The sequence below is a fragment of the Habropoda laboriosa genome, unplaced genomic scaffold (genome assembly GCF_001263275.1).
Source record: "Habropoda laboriosa isolate 0110345459 unplaced genomic scaffold, ASM126327v1 scaffold90, whole genome shotgun sequence".
Classification (NCBI taxonomy): Eukaryota; Metazoa; Arthropoda; class Insecta; order Hymenoptera; family Apidae; genus Habropoda; species Habropoda laboriosa.
Genome location: NW_017100218.1, coordinates 839,134 through 854,413, shown reverse-complemented (window position 1 = coordinate 854,413; position 15,280 = coordinate 839,134). Strand labels below are relative to the sequence as shown.

General features: G+C 41.3%; 2 protein-coding genes across 2 annotated transcripts in view; both read left to right on the top strand.

The window, feature by feature from the left end:
* LOC108570868 overlaps positions 1–1,330 on the top strand; it is a gene marked incomplete at its 5' end in the record, with an annotated part of 1,572 nt that extends 242 nt beyond the window's left edge. Inside the window, 4 exon segments of the mRNA XM_017932798.1 lie at positions 264–373; positions 659–743; positions 1,116–1,242; positions 1,245–1,330. Coding sequence (XP_017788287.1) covers positions 264–373; positions 659–743; positions 1,116–1,242; positions 1,245–1,330 — 408 coding nt within the window.
* A 13-nt stretch (positions 1,331–1,343) lies between these two features.
* The window catches only part of LOC108570891 (myophilin), a 16,332-nt gene continuing 2,395 nt past the window's right edge, over positions 1,344–15,280 (top strand). Inside the window, exon 1 of the mRNA XM_017932821.1 lies at positions 1,344–1,490. Within this exon, the coding sequence (XP_017788310.1) occupies positions 1,437–1,490 (54 nt within the window). The 5' untranslated portion in view covers positions 1,344–1,436. The remainder of the gene's footprint in view (positions 1,491–15,280) is intronic.

Here is a 15,280-nt window from a genome sequence, read left to right as displayed (position 1 = left end):
TAAAAATGTAAAATTATGTAAATGTCTCCGAGTGACGGAACAACTCAGAGTCCAGCCGTTCCTTCGAACTATTTGCAGCGACGATAATTGTAGAAGAAAATTTTTCCAGTTTAGTCTCACGTTCTTCCGGATTTGTCGCGAAAGAAGTTTTCTTCGTTTTCTTCCGCGACAGAAATTCGTATCGAAGATGAGTAGAAAGCTAGGATTTGATGGAGGGAACGGGGAGTGAAATGCAGGCATAAAAAATTCTGTCGTTCTATTGCCAGTTCCGTTTCCAGAACGAGTTCTCGTCGCAACGTCCTAAAGCAACAGAGGGGCACGAGAAAGTGGTCAGGATAAAGGTAGTCGAAGGATTCTACAGTCTACATTCGTCGTAGGTTCTACGACCCAACTGGCATTCTTTCACCTCGCACAGAAGCTTTTTATCCCCCGTTTCGAGAAACGAGTTCCTTTCCAAATCGTTGGAAAAAAGAGACGACTGGAAGAGAAGATTATTAAATTGCTGGAAGAAATAATTCGGAACGATGAGTAACGTGACCGTGTTCTCGAGAAATAAACACCGTCACGGAGGGAAAACAAAATTTCTCTTGAACGCACACACAGACATACCGCGATAAGATTATCGTATCGAAGATTTTTTGATACATTCGAAACGCAGCGGAGTGCCATTCAAAGAACTCATCGGTCTACATCTGGAGCTGATGTCACCGGTGTACATAAATCAAACGAGCCTCGGTCACGCGGTAGAGAATTAACAAAGCTGCTTTTATGAAAAAACCAGTCCTTCGAAAATCTAATTGCCTGCGTAGAAACTTGAAACCAACTGCTACAGTTTAACTATAAATTTTCTGTATCGTTCATTCATGTTTTTAATACGTTTGTACTACTTTCCTATCTCTTGTCCGATCGACCTTCGTCGCCAACGTAAAAATAATTTTCCTTGAAAATTTTTCAAGTCTACGACGTAACGTCCTTTTCGAAGAATCTCTCTGCTGATACTCCATTTGTAAAACTCTCGTGGCGGATCCTCAGCGATACCAACGATGAAACAGTAGCGATGGTACCGGTACCATTGTTACACCATAGTCTATACACCACCGTGGTACACGTTCCAGGGAGAAGATTTTCGGCACGAAAGCGGCTCGAGGAATTCGTCAGAGACGGCGGCGCCTGACGTCATCTTCGTGCCAGACTGGAGAACGGAGGTCACGTGTCGCGGCGTCAGACGAAAACTCAATACCCACGGCGGCCAATAAGCGTCGAAAGGACTCTCGCCGATCGGCACACGGTCCCGAGGCGCGTCAGTCGAGCCGCAACCATCGAACAGTGAACGTCGTGATACACGGCTGGTCGTGACGATCGAAATCGTTGTTGGTCCGTGCGTTTCTTCTCTTCATTTCTTTTGTTTTTATAGTGAAACGCGAGGGTGAAGCAAAATGGCTAGCAACAGGGCTACCAAGTCCGGATTCGCGGCTGAAGCACAGAGAAAGGTGAGTGACAGGATGTTTTACAGTTTTTCCTCTAGTTTTTTTTTTATTTTCGTTCGTGACCCAGTGAGAGACCATCCCTCGAGGAACTCGACCTACTGAGGGTGGCCGCGCATGCGCAGTGCACGGGCGTTCGTTGCACCCGAGCTGTTGCAACTTGATGGGTGAATTGTGGTTCCGATGAATAAGCAATCGTTTCGTATCATCGATCGTTGTGATTTCGTAGGATTTCTTTCGGTAGTTTTAGGATTCTATTTTCATGTACTTTTATAGGGGTTCCAGCGAAGTAAAACGAAGTTATTGCTTCTTCTTTTGGGGATAGTTTTATTATTGATTTGTTTGGGACTTGTAATCTTTCGTCTTTCGTTGGTCTTTTATTCGTGAAATCGAGGAAGGAAACACTAGGACAATTCACACTGTTTATCCTGGATCTGCGTGTACGTGCCGGACTGACGCGTCTCTAGATTACGACGCTCCTGTCAAAGATATTCTACGACGCTTATCGAAGTGTAATCCAATAAGTAATTAGAATGCGAGGCGTGAAAGAACGTGACCGGCCACAGGAAGATCGTGACGCGATTTCTGTACACGAAAACATTGCTTCCAGCGGCGAATTAATTAATTTGGCCTCCGGTTTATCACCTTGAGAGCCAATTCTTCCGTGGAATTTTTCGTAGGAACTACGTTCTATTTACATACGACTTACTACATAACCATGTTCCTTCGTTTACTTATTCAATTCCTCGGCGATAAAAGAGTCTCGAATATCGCCGAAATCGAAGAAAATAAATTCCATTCCGATAATACCTCCGAAATAAGATCATTCATAAAAATACTCAATTTTCAATTCAAACGCTGCACTTTATACCAAATTTGTTACACCACTATACACTTTCGTGCACCCCGACATTCGCCACAAAAACTGAAGAAATCATCGTGCAAAGGAGTCTTCTCCTCACGCCTTGCGACCAGCAAGACCAAATTTTTATCGCGAAGAAAAATAAAAAAACGAACGACGAACTGATAGGAGATTTCGAGGAAAGATGTGCAACGTTGAAATTCGTCAGAAACGACGAAGAAACTCGGATAAGTCGAAAGCAAGCAGAATATTCGCGCGCGAGTGAGAGATTATCGAGGGTCGTTTTTCTCGATACGATCGAAAAGGTGTTCCTTTCGGTTACGCCTGAGATAGTGGCGCGTTTCCGTCGAATTGGTGGCGGTCGGAAGTCGAGAGCGACTCGGGCAACAGCTGCCAGCTGAACCTTTCTTTCGGGGAATTAAAATGAGACCCAGGTTGCCAAAGAAGGGAGCGTCCCTCGACGAAACTCGCTGACCATGGTACACTTCTTCTTTCGACACGGCTCACCTTTTGCCTCCCTAATATTTCCACGTTGCCACGCGATACAATCACGGAATCACGCTCTATTCTTGATCCCCGTTTGTATGTTGCACTTTCGCAATTCCAAATAGTAGCGTACCGTGTGTAGTAGTACACTTTGCGAGTGGTTCATTCATTAATTTTTCGGGCCGCTTATTTTCCTTCGCGTTTCCCCTTTGTCAGGAACGTTCCTCAATGGCGTCTCATCTCGGTTGCACCTGAGGTGGGTGAGGAACGTCGTTACCCTGTTTTCACCTCAATTTATTAAAGTACAAGTGTAGGGTCGGCGTACGATTGGTCCAGAAAATACAATCGTTTACTTTGTTAATTGTCCCGGCGGCAGCGGTTCGGCGGGCACGTCGCGATGGTCGGTAAAGGAACAAACTGTCCGAAGGTGTAGGCGTACTGAAGTAGCGATAGATAAAGATAGAAGTGGAGAAAGTGGTGGAAACGGAAAATTCGTTCGTCCTCGTGCGAACCTGGATGCCACATGTGCGCTTCTTAGGCTACAAGTCTTAACCCGGGGAGAGGCAAAAGAACGGAAACCAAAATCTGAAGGAGTTGGAAGAATAGAACGAGGTTCGGTAAGGGTTTGTTGACGACCACGTACCCGCCACACACCCATTTCTTCCTGACATTCTTAGAATGTAACGATTTAGTTGATTGGTCTAATTTAGTAGCTATTGCGGCTATTATGGCTTCAAAGAGCGAATAAGGTAAAAATGGCAGGAAATTGAGAGGAAATTTCAGTTGTAGCCTCGTAGCTATTTACCGAAGATAATTAGGTGGCTTCTAGAAGATCGTGGCTTTTCGCTGCGGAATCACAAATACCATGTTTCCTTAGTGGCCGATTCTGATCGATCCATCAAGTCTGAATCGAACCGGAAACGAAGACAGCCATCGCGTTAAATTTCTGTTCTCTTCACAAATAACTTTGTGTTTCCTTTTATTAAACTACGTCAAATGAAGAAGGCTCCGGTATCACAATATCGTACGTCTAGAGCATACCCTATGCAACGTTACAAACCCAACGTCGTAAAGATAAAAGACAGATCTCTCCCTTGTAGCACAAAAAGAAGAAGAGAGCTGTATCGCGTTTAAATAAAGAACGCACAAGATGAATGATTAAAAGAAACAGAGCAACCTCGATCTTCCACTTGATGGACAAGACGAAATGAAGCAAAACTGTGCCATCTTCGACGTGCACTTGTACAATGGAAAATAACACGGTTCCCGAACGAGGAACACGCTGGAGAAATGAAATCACAAGGGGGGAAGAAAGAAACGTTGGATGGGAGAAAGATGAAAAATGGGGCGAAACACAAGGGGCTTGTTGTGCGCGCACCGGCTCTCTTTCGAGCTCGTGCTTGTTCTTTTCCAGGCGAAACAATCGGTGAGCAACTAACCCGAAGGACGCTCGTTATGGCACTCGCGGAGGAACGTATGTTCATTACGAAGATACGCGTTATCGCCATTGGAATGCAACGGTTCGTTGGCTGGTTCTTTTTTCGCTGACACAGAGTGCCATTCTTAAAACACCGCCGAATCTCTGTTCGCCGGTGTTCTTGATCGTTCGCGGTATAACGCACGTCGTCGAGGTGTGGCCCGGCGAATCTTTACGACCTGCAGAATCTGCACGATTGTGTAATTAACCGTTTGTGGATTACGTGGAAATTGACACGCGTGTAAGTATGAACGCGCGACGTTCGTTCTCCACGGGGAAGAAATGTCAACGATATCGTTGTTATCTGTATCGAAACACGATCATTTTCCACGATTACTGGGTCAGTTGGTGCAACGATCCGATTTGCCATACGAGTTTCTCCGGTGATTTTTAAAGGGAGACTTGGTAATTCGCAGAAACGAGTAATGTGGAATAATATAGAATTACGACGAATGTGGTTATCTTTCGATGACTAGTCGGGCTGATAAACCGGTTCCAGTAATTATCGTACGAAAGTATTTATTATCCGTCTAGGATGCCATTATTCATACTCCGTTTCAATCGTTCGCGTACACGTGTGGTAGTAGGATAAAATAGAATAGAAGTTATTCTTGGTAAAAGATTTTAATATCTACACGTAGTCGTAGGTAGCAGATAGCTCGAGGTAAAAATTCGTCAAGTCAGCCTAACCTTCGAAACCTGTTATGCCACGTATTCTAAGGAACTGTTATCAAAATCTACTTCATTGTCACGATACAACTTCGACATTTTGTAATCATTTTTTTAAAGGACACTTTCACCAGTTGTCTTTCGATTAATTGTTAAAAATTGTTCGTCTTTGTTGACAGTTTTGCGGTTTGCGCGATTCGTAGTAGTTTGGGAGATTTCAGAGATACTCTACCGTGCAAACGTGGGATGTGATTTACTTCGTTTTAATTCATTTCGTCGAAGTCGATGAAATTTCAAATTTATTTCGAGAAATTCAGAGTTTCATTTTGTCATTCTCACCGAATTCGTTCTTTTTCTACAGTTACTTCCAGTTTTACCGTATTTTAACGATTAAGTTTTGTTCTTTTATTACAGCGATGGTAAATGAACTTAAACTTTCGAGCGGTAGTGTACAATTTTACGATGCAGTAGGCTCACGTTTTCACAGAATGTAATTTTTTATGGTCCCACTCGTGAAACCACAACTGCCTTCACAGTTAACCACGTCAATTACGAGCCAGTTAAAACACACTTCTCTCTCTCTCTCTCTCTCTTCGACGAATCTACGGGACTATTTTTAAAGATTGTTATTCGAATTCACGTGCTGTGGTGTCGTTGGTGATACGGTACACCATACGTGAACGACGTTTCGTTACAAAATAGAGATAACAATTATAGACACGTGTTTCCGTGAACGTCGCGCGATGAATGTGCGGCATTATACTACGGATTCTAAAAATAGTCGTGCTTCATCCCCGTGGAAAGAGGATATCTGTATTAGCCACCGGAAACACTGTAAAGTGGTTTCCGTTTTAGGAACGAATAGCTAAAGGCGACTCAAGGAACGCTACTCGCTCCTTACTATTTTCGCTGGTACGTTTGATCATTGATGGTGGATTAACGATCGTTAAGATTCTTCCGGTTGCTTCCGTGCTGTTCCCACGTTCGATGACCTTTCCTCTTCCGTCGTTCGAGTCTCCGCGCGAGAATGGCGGACTTTCTTCACTGAGAGTTGCGGGGGAAGTGGTAAATTAGAGGCTGAGAGCAGTTTTGGGAAATATTTCTTTTGGTAATCGGTGCAATATGGAGTCCACAAGCTTCTGAAATAATAGTGAAGCTTTCGAAAGTTAATGCATCGGAAAGATACAGAGGCAAAACTTTTGGAATAATAATAAAAAATCCAGAGATTCTCAGAATGAAGATAAATTGGCAAATTAGAGACTAGGGGCAATTTTGAAAAATGTTTCTTTTGGTAATCGGTGCAATATGGAGTCCAGAAGCTTCCGAAAGTTAAAGCATAGGACAAATATAGAGGCAAATCTTTGGAAGAGTAAGAAAAAATCCAGAGATTCTCAAAACGAAGATAAATTGGCAAATTAGGGGCTGAAGGCAATTTTGAAAAATGTTTCTTTCGGTAATCGGTGCAATATGGAGTCCAGAAGCTTCCGAAAGTTAAAGCATAGGACAAATATAGAGGCAAATCTTTGGAAGAGTAAGAAAAAATCCAGAGATTCTCAGAATGAAGATAAATTGGCAAATTAGAGACTAGGGGCAATTTTGAAAAATGTTTCTTTTGGTAATCGGTGCAATATGGAGTCCAGAAGCTTCCGAAAGTTAAAGCATAGGACAAATATAGAGGCAAATCTTTGGAAGAGTAAGAAAAAATCCAGAGATTCTCAGAATGAAGATGAATTGGCAAATTATAGACTAGGGGCAATTTTGAAAAATATTTCTTTGCATAATCAGTCCAAGTCGGATCGAGAAGCTTCCAAAATAACAATGAAATTTTGGAAAGTTATTACACGAAAACGATGTAGACCCAAAGTTTTGTAAGAATAACGAAAAAATGTAGAAACGGTCAGTATTAGAAACGAAAATATTTTCAGAATAGAAGCACCTTCAACTAACATCTCCGGTAAATAGAAACGTCTAGACGACATTCCTCCAGTCATTTCTCGCTGTTGCAATCGAAAATCACGGAATACCAAGAACGAGTTAGCAACGTAAATTTGTACACAAATCATTAGTTGACGCGCGAGGCCGAGCATGGCAATAGAGGCGAAGGACACCGTCCAATGCAATACGAATTCTCTTCGGTAAAGCTGAGATACAAGCCCGTGAACTATCCTCCATCTCGTCGTTTCTTTTCGAGAAAACACGCTCTCGCAGCCTCTCTCGCGCTGATTCATCGAGAAACCTTGAAAAAAAAAAGGCTCCACGAAGAACTCTAGATAGATAGAATCGTAAGAAACAGAAAATCCGGATAGTTTGACACACTATCGACCAACGTAATCGTCCGTATGTGACGAATCATGCACTCATGAATAAGGAAGTTGCGTTTTCTCTTCGAATTTCTAAATTCAGTGTGAATCGAACGAGGTAATTCGCAAACTTCACGGATGATTCGATCGTTCTTCTTTTCCACAGATAATTCTCTAATCCTCTCGACCTCGAAAGTCTTATTTCGAAAAGGAAAAATGCCGAGTATTGGTGAATTAATTTTTCCCCATTTCGATGCAAATAAAATTTAAATAGAACTATTACGGACATCGCTGTAGCAACGTCAATTGAGCGAATGTGCATTAAAATTTCTGATAAAAAATTGATCCCTTTAACAAGCGATCAAATTCACGAAGCAGATGGCCCGTTAATTATTTCGAGTACTCGGGAGTGTTTAAACTTTGACGGCGATAATGGCCGGAGCAAAGTGCTGTTTAGAAGAAATTAGCCGAGGAACCATAATCGTAAGGTCTCAGATTCAAGGGAGTAAAGTGTCGCGATAAAGTTAAGTGCACGGGTCCGTGGAAACTTTCTCTTGCTCGTGAGTCACTCGAGCGTAGCTTCTTCCTTGTGTCATATTCTTGTCAGCTATCAGCATAAGTCAACTTTAATTATCGATCATTCGCGTCGATGATTTATTACTTAATCGAACACCGTTACCAAGTCGTTTCTAATCAACGTGTACACCTTACGGTGAAATTCAACGTTATCTTCTGTCGGGCCGAGCGAGGGAATTAAAGTACACTTGAAATATTCCAATCTTACAATTTTCACTTCTCATTTCTATCTCCCGTTGAACGTATTAAAATTCGCGGTGATTATTCTCTCGCGTGCCGGATGGCAATTATTCCAACGAATTCGACGCGTCGCAGCGGAGTTAATTAAAAGCGAGACCACGAGCCGCGAAAGATGACCGGGTTGCAAAGATACCGGAGCAACCTCGGCGCGACCTCCTCTTCGTGGCCTTGCGTTCTTTTAAATTAACAATCTCGAATTCCCACGAGCGGCTAGTAGGGAAATTCACGGTCGAGGAACAGCCGTGAACTTCTGCCTCGGATCCGCGATCAATTTTTATCCAACGAAATCTCCTGTGTCCTCGTTAGCTGGAGTCGTGTGAACAGTAGTGAACGATAAATCTCGTAAAAGAGCGGATAAAATTCGTCATTTTTCATTTATTCATTTCCCTCGAGGAGAGAGAAGAAATGATAAAATATAAGGAAAGTAAGGACTACTATAAATTCGTGAGAAATGAAAAATGACAAGATTTCCAGATTAAACGGTGATTAATCCCATAATCCCCGATGGCCTGGCGAAGCGCCACAGTTCAAACGAGGAACACAGTGGCGAAATGTACTAAAGAGATGTTCCACGACGATTCTATAACAGTGTGACGTATTTACGAGCAACTTAAGCTCAGTTTACAAAGTTCCACGTGCGTTTACGCGAGAAGTAGCCGGCGATGCCTTACCTGTTCGGGCTTCATCTCGTTTAGAGGTCCTTATATGGCCGACGGCAGGCAGGCAACCTTCGAGGTGGCTCACGTTTGAAAAGCCGCGCACCTATGTATGCGTATGGACGAGCCGTGCCGTCGAATTACGCAATCGCGAGGTCTCGAAAAGTAGGTCGACGATTTTTCTGAATCTGGATTGCGAATTTCGTTGCTGAGCTCGTCACCAATTTGCGAATTTCACGTTGCAGAACGAATTTCGGGGATTCTGCACCGAAGCGTTAAAAACAAATTACAGTAATTAATTGGAGAGCAGCGAGTAAATGGAGAATACTAAGCTCGGCTTAGCTTATCAGCGAAATATTAACGCATGTGAAAATGCAAATGGCACACTTATCGTTTCTCAGTGAAACTATCGCAAGTACCGAAAAAAGGTGCGAAGAAAACTCTGGACGTACTAAGCTCTATCGTTACACAAATCAAATTACCGACAAGCAAATTACACGTCTCCTACTTCCTAAACGTAACGACCAAATCTTCTCAAGGCAAACTTTCTTTCCACCACGAAAATAAGCCAGGAAAGACACTTGTGCACCCACGCACACACATCTCCCTGAGATTAAGGTACACGAAAGAATCTTGTTATTGCAATCCAGCAAACGTCATTCATAACTGGATTAAGAGCCGAGGTGGACGAAACTGCAGCTGCATCTGTGACAGAATAACGTTGTACAATGTTTAGAAAGTGGGTCGGCTGTATCATACGGATCCGCGATAAATTCGATCTTCCTTAAAGGTGATCTACCTTTTATGGTGGATCGTTAAGCGGCGTGATCGTTTCGGTAGCAAATCCTCTGTCATCGACGCGAGTTTTTGCACCGATATGGAAACTGGTCGAACGAGGGACGCTCTTTAAATGCGGTTCTCCTTGTGCTCGCGATCAAGGTGAATCGATGTAATCGATGCGATTCGCTCTTCTTCTTCTTCCTCTCCTTTCCTCGTCGAGCCGCCAAACGGAGTAACGTACACGCGTTTGCGCATCCAGCGAGCGTCAAACTCGTTCGGTTTAATCAAATATTGAATTTTGATTACGTAGAATTACGCTGCCGAGTATAATTATTTCACCTCTCGATCGGTTCCAGTTTTACCCGGCATGTGTAACATTCGCACGAGCACGATATCGGCACCGCTCTATCGACTCCGATACATAGCTTGCACGATACGCATTGATAATGCTCTCCTGAAAAATCGCTCTACAATCGAATTCGAATGGTTCTTATCGCTCCATCGATAACTAAATCGTGGCTAGCTGCAAGGATTGCGCGCAATATTTACTTTGTGCGTTGGTTTCTAATCGTTTTATCACTGGCAGAGAGAAATTGTCATTCAAAATGAGGAATTGCTCGTTTCATTTCTTGGTAATTACGGAAAATTACCGATCGCTCGATTATCCCTAATCGAAAATTTCCTGTCGCCCCGTAGTCTCGAGAATTTCTATTTTCTTTGTGCAAACAGTAAAAATAGTCGTTTCAACGGGCAGTTTCTTGGTAATTACGGAAAATTACCAATCGCTCGATTATTCTTCATTTATCTAACAAATCTGTTGGATTATTAGATATATAAAATGATCAACATACTGAGACAGATTAATATAAACATATATAGAAAAATAACATGGTAACTGTTAGGTTTATCAGTCAGTTAGATCTAACAAAAATTAATCTAACGCCTTACTAGGAAGTATATACACCTATCCCCCGATTTACACGATTTCACTTTTACACGGTTTTTAAAAAAGGAAGAGGAGTCTGAACCAGTTGCGTTCACAGCAAAAGTAATCATTTTCTACAAAATGACCCGAATGTTGAACGAGCTCTCTTATTTCAGCGAGATATTAATAAACGCTTAACTCAATATGAGGAGGTCTGTAAAGATTTGATCAAAAACCGAACACAATTGTTAATTACGGATTTCATTACCAAGGCTCGCCGATCTGAAATTGTTTCTAATTCATCTAACATCGAACTTGAATCGCATCAAGTACTATCGAGTGATGAAAGTGACATCGTACCAACCAGGAATAAGAGATTAATAGTCTACGAAAGTGATAAAAGTAATTAAATTTTTCGTTAAATTTTTTAATTTATACTTCTTGTTTCTATATGTAAAATATATTTTATATTTTTATCATTTTACGAATAGACCGTTATTTTTATGTTTTTTAAGATATATTTAGTTTCATTTTACGTTGAAATAAATGACTGAATTATGCACATTTTAGTTTATTTTCGATTTACACGGTTTTCTAAGGAACCTATCTTCGGTGTAAATCGGAGGATAGGTGTATTACTTTTGTATACATTCGGAGAAATCCGTTTAGCCCTACCACCTCTGTTTAGTAAAGATCCAAATGTTTATGATACGTGACAAAAGGCCCTTCGGTCCCAAACGGGGTCGTAGACAATATTAGGGCGTTGCGTAGGAGCATCAAGTAGAAAAGCGAACCTTCCTTGTGTCCAATAAAAAGTTTATAGTTTAAAACAAGGATTATTAATTATTTAACAACCAATAACTCCCGTAATCCAATAGTAACCATCTGTTTAGTATGGGTGACGCTGATACGTTTCCTTTTCTCAGCGTCTTGTCGATGTTTGTTTGATTGATTGCGTGGCGACGTATAAAGAAGATTCATAATTAAAATAATATCTTTCAATTCCATAATTCTAATAAAATCGGACCTACAATTTTCTCTCACGTTCTATTGCAACACGATGATCGTTTTCTTCGTGAAAATGGAACTCGCGAGATAAACCGAAGGCAGATGTTCATTTTGATTGGAAACGATCAATCGGACAAAGTTTCTCCTCCAATCGTAAGTTGGTTAACAGCGTTAATTCTACGGTCGATAAATTAATCTAACTGGACTGAGCGTAACGAGGGAAACGATTTCGCCGGTGGCAGTGTCTTAGAGATGAGCAATTCCGTCAATTTGTCCGTTGGTTCATTGATGGCCAGCCCTCTGACCCAATTTTCATGACCGTGAACGAGCTAGCGAGCCATTAAAAGCGTCGTTGTCGCAAGTGCCAGGGAGACACGAGGCGATCCTTTAATTGCAAACACTTGCCCCGACAACTGACGCACTCTCGTGCTTACAACAATCTGCTAACTCGCCTTTTGCTTTTACTACCAGATTCGACGTAACTGAGACAACTTGCGTGGTTTCCCTTTTCGGCTACCGGTCAAACTTTCGCCGAAGAATGCAGATTAACCATAGAGCGGTGTTCGGGTCTTCTTTGACCCACCGCCTTTTTATATTTTTAGTCATTTTTGCTGTTACCAAGTTCACGTTCCGTAACATTATTCTGAACGTTTATTGTCTAGGTTCGTGTGTCGCGTTGGAGACAAAAATGATTACACACAAGGTCTTAGGTCCTTTTTCACCCAAAAGTCTTGAGTGTACAGTGAAAACGAAGAACGCGGTGGGGTTAAACAGCTCGATTGCTTATCGACCAATTAGAGAAAGATATCAATTTTCGTATCGATCGTAGCAAGCGAAATTTATCTTTCAAACGTCAAGCCGCGATTTAAAATTGTAGAAACAACGGGTAGAAAGAAATTTCACGTGGTTTAATTAATCGATAATAAATCGAAGATAGATGTTTAAAAAGTACGCGATATCTAATCGCACGAGGAGCAACAATCAAGAAGTATTATATAATGAGTCGGTCGACAAATTGTTGCGTCTATTTCGCGAAGGGAAAAATTGTGATCTTCGGCGACGGTAGGTAGTGCAACATCGATGAACATTTCTGTGCGTTCTTCATCGTCGCGACATCTTCTCGACGTGCAATTTTGCGGTGAAATCCTTTGAGTTCTTCGTTGGACCGAGAAGACGACGCAGATTGAACACGAGACACGAGTGTACTTTTCAGAAACGTCCGTGGTCGGGTGGATGGAGAAAAATGATAGAGACGAGGGTTCAGCTGTAGCCCCGCATAATTTTCAACACAATAGATTCCACACCACACCCTTCGAACTTTAGAAGCGTTCTCGTGAAGACCCGGTTTCAAGATCGCCTGGTATGCAATGGAAACTATACAGGTAGACACGTCACACCCTGTCCCTAAACTTTTCGTTTTGCCTTCGAGCGGTTTCGTAAACTCTCCACGTGTCTTCTTTGGAATTTAACGCAATCTTCCCTTTTGTGCACGAAGAAAGAAGAAATAAATTAGCGTATCTGCTGTGCGATAATTAATTTTTATTGGGTGTATCTCGAAAGGGTATCGGTGGAATTTCTAATTTTGGAGGATGAGTGGTTCGTGTCTGGTGAAGAGATTGATAAACTTGGATGGCTGACTTGTTTTGATAAAGTGACATAGCGTTGGCGAAATATTTATTTGTAATTTAGTTGCGATATAAGGCTGCTTTTTTTTATTGAAATTCGATATTCTTTGCTGCAAGGGAAAAAGAGTGATCGGTGATTGAAGTAATTGCGAAGGAAATTGCAAAGCGAACGATGACGCGTTTGAGAATTTACGCAAAAACTTAAATGCCGTATTAAGTGATGGAGAAAGGTGATTTCAGATCTCGGTGAAATCTTTATTTCTTCTTTACCGAAGAGATACTCGACTATCTTTTTATTGCAATTCGATATTCTTCGCTGTAAGACAGAAGTATTAATCAGGAATTGAAATAATTGCAAAACGAAGGATGACGCGTTTGAAAATTTATGCAAACACTTAAATCGCGTATTGAGTAATCGAGAAAGGTGCTTTCAGATCTTGGCGAAATCTTTACTTCTCCTTTACTTAAGGCACTGAATTATTTTTTTACTGCAATTCAATAAGACAGAAATAGTGATCAGAAATTGAGATAATTGCAAATCGAACGACGACGCGTTCGCGAGTTCACGCAAAAACTTAAATCGCGTATTAAGTAATCGAGAAAGGTGCTTTCAGATCTCAGCGAAATCCTTACTTCTCCTTTGCCTAAATAACACAGAAACAGTCCTCGGAAATTGAGATAATTGCAGAAATCGAACGACGACGCGTTCGCGAATTCACGCAAAAACTTAAATCGCCTATTAAGTAATCGAGAAAGGTGCTTTCAGATCTCAGCGAAATCTTTATTTCTCCTTTACCTAAATAACACAGGAATTTCAGATAATTGCAGAAATCGAACGATGACGCGTTCGCGAGTGTATGCAAAAATCTCGGATGAATCGGCGGCGATAAAATGGCGCATTAAGTAATCGAGAAAGGTGCTTTCATAAGCATTGCTCGTAGCGGTGTCTGCTTCGTTCCACATGGCCGCCCCAAACTACTGCCAGAGTAATTCTTTTTCTCTTTCCTCTTTTTTTTTCTTCGCAAAGCACGTCTCTCGTACGTCATTTTCTTTTCCCGTTAATGAAATTATCGCGTGCTTACTTAATACCTAAATATAGAATTCACATCGTGCTCCACATTGTGGGTTTATATCAAAGGAGATAGTGGACGCTTGCTGGGAATGATTCGAATGTTATCGTTACCGTGCTAGAAACGGCTGGAAAGGAACACTTGCGATGACAGTTCTACCCGTGTTATCATTCTTTAAATACACGTTTGAACGTTGAAAAATTTGTACGCGTATTTATTATTGTTTCGTAATAGCCAGGTAGATTTTCTTAACGGTGCAACACTTTTGTTTGCTCTCGTTCTCCGAAATATTCCAAGTATGTAAGACAACGTCGCGCGTTCGGCACGATTGTACGATAAGAAGTTTGTTTGAATACAACTGTAAAATCTGAGAACACGATACGGTTAAACACGGTAGGAGGAAAAAAATGTATCCCGTTATACACACGTTCTTTCGTTCGGTAAACCCGTAGACAAAGGTGAACCGTGACAACAAAATGTCTCGCGAAATAGGTAGCTGAATGTAACGAAGGGAACTAGGAAGCAGAACTGCCTTCTGTTACAACCTGTACGATCTTGTCTTTTAACGGTATTATTCTAAATTGTTCATGCAGATTTTTATTTGCCACGATGGAGGAACAATTTCGACAGACCGAACGAGACGTGTTTGGTGAAAGTGAATACCTCTAGCGTGAAACTTCTTCACACCAGACTGCCCATTGTTACACCGTGCTTCCTGATTTATGTGTAGAAGAAACGATGAATTTGTGATTAATGTACCGAGTGATTTACGATTGACACGATTGATCTTTTGTTAATATTAGAACTCGTCTCGGTGGACTGAACCGTTTGGGTTTTGATTATTCTATCGTATGGAAAGGGGGAATTAGGGGGAAAAGGTGGTTCGAGTTTTCAAATTTAAATGCGTGACAAATCTGTGATTTAAAAATCCATAATTTAAAATTATGCTGGTTTAAAAATTCACGATTTAAACATTGGTGATTTAAAACTTGGCGATTTAAAAATTGGTGATTTAAAAATTCACGATTTAAAAATCCCCGATATAAATATCCACGATTTAAAAATTCACGATTTAAAAATTCATGATTTAAAAATTCACGATTTAAAAATTCACGATTTAAA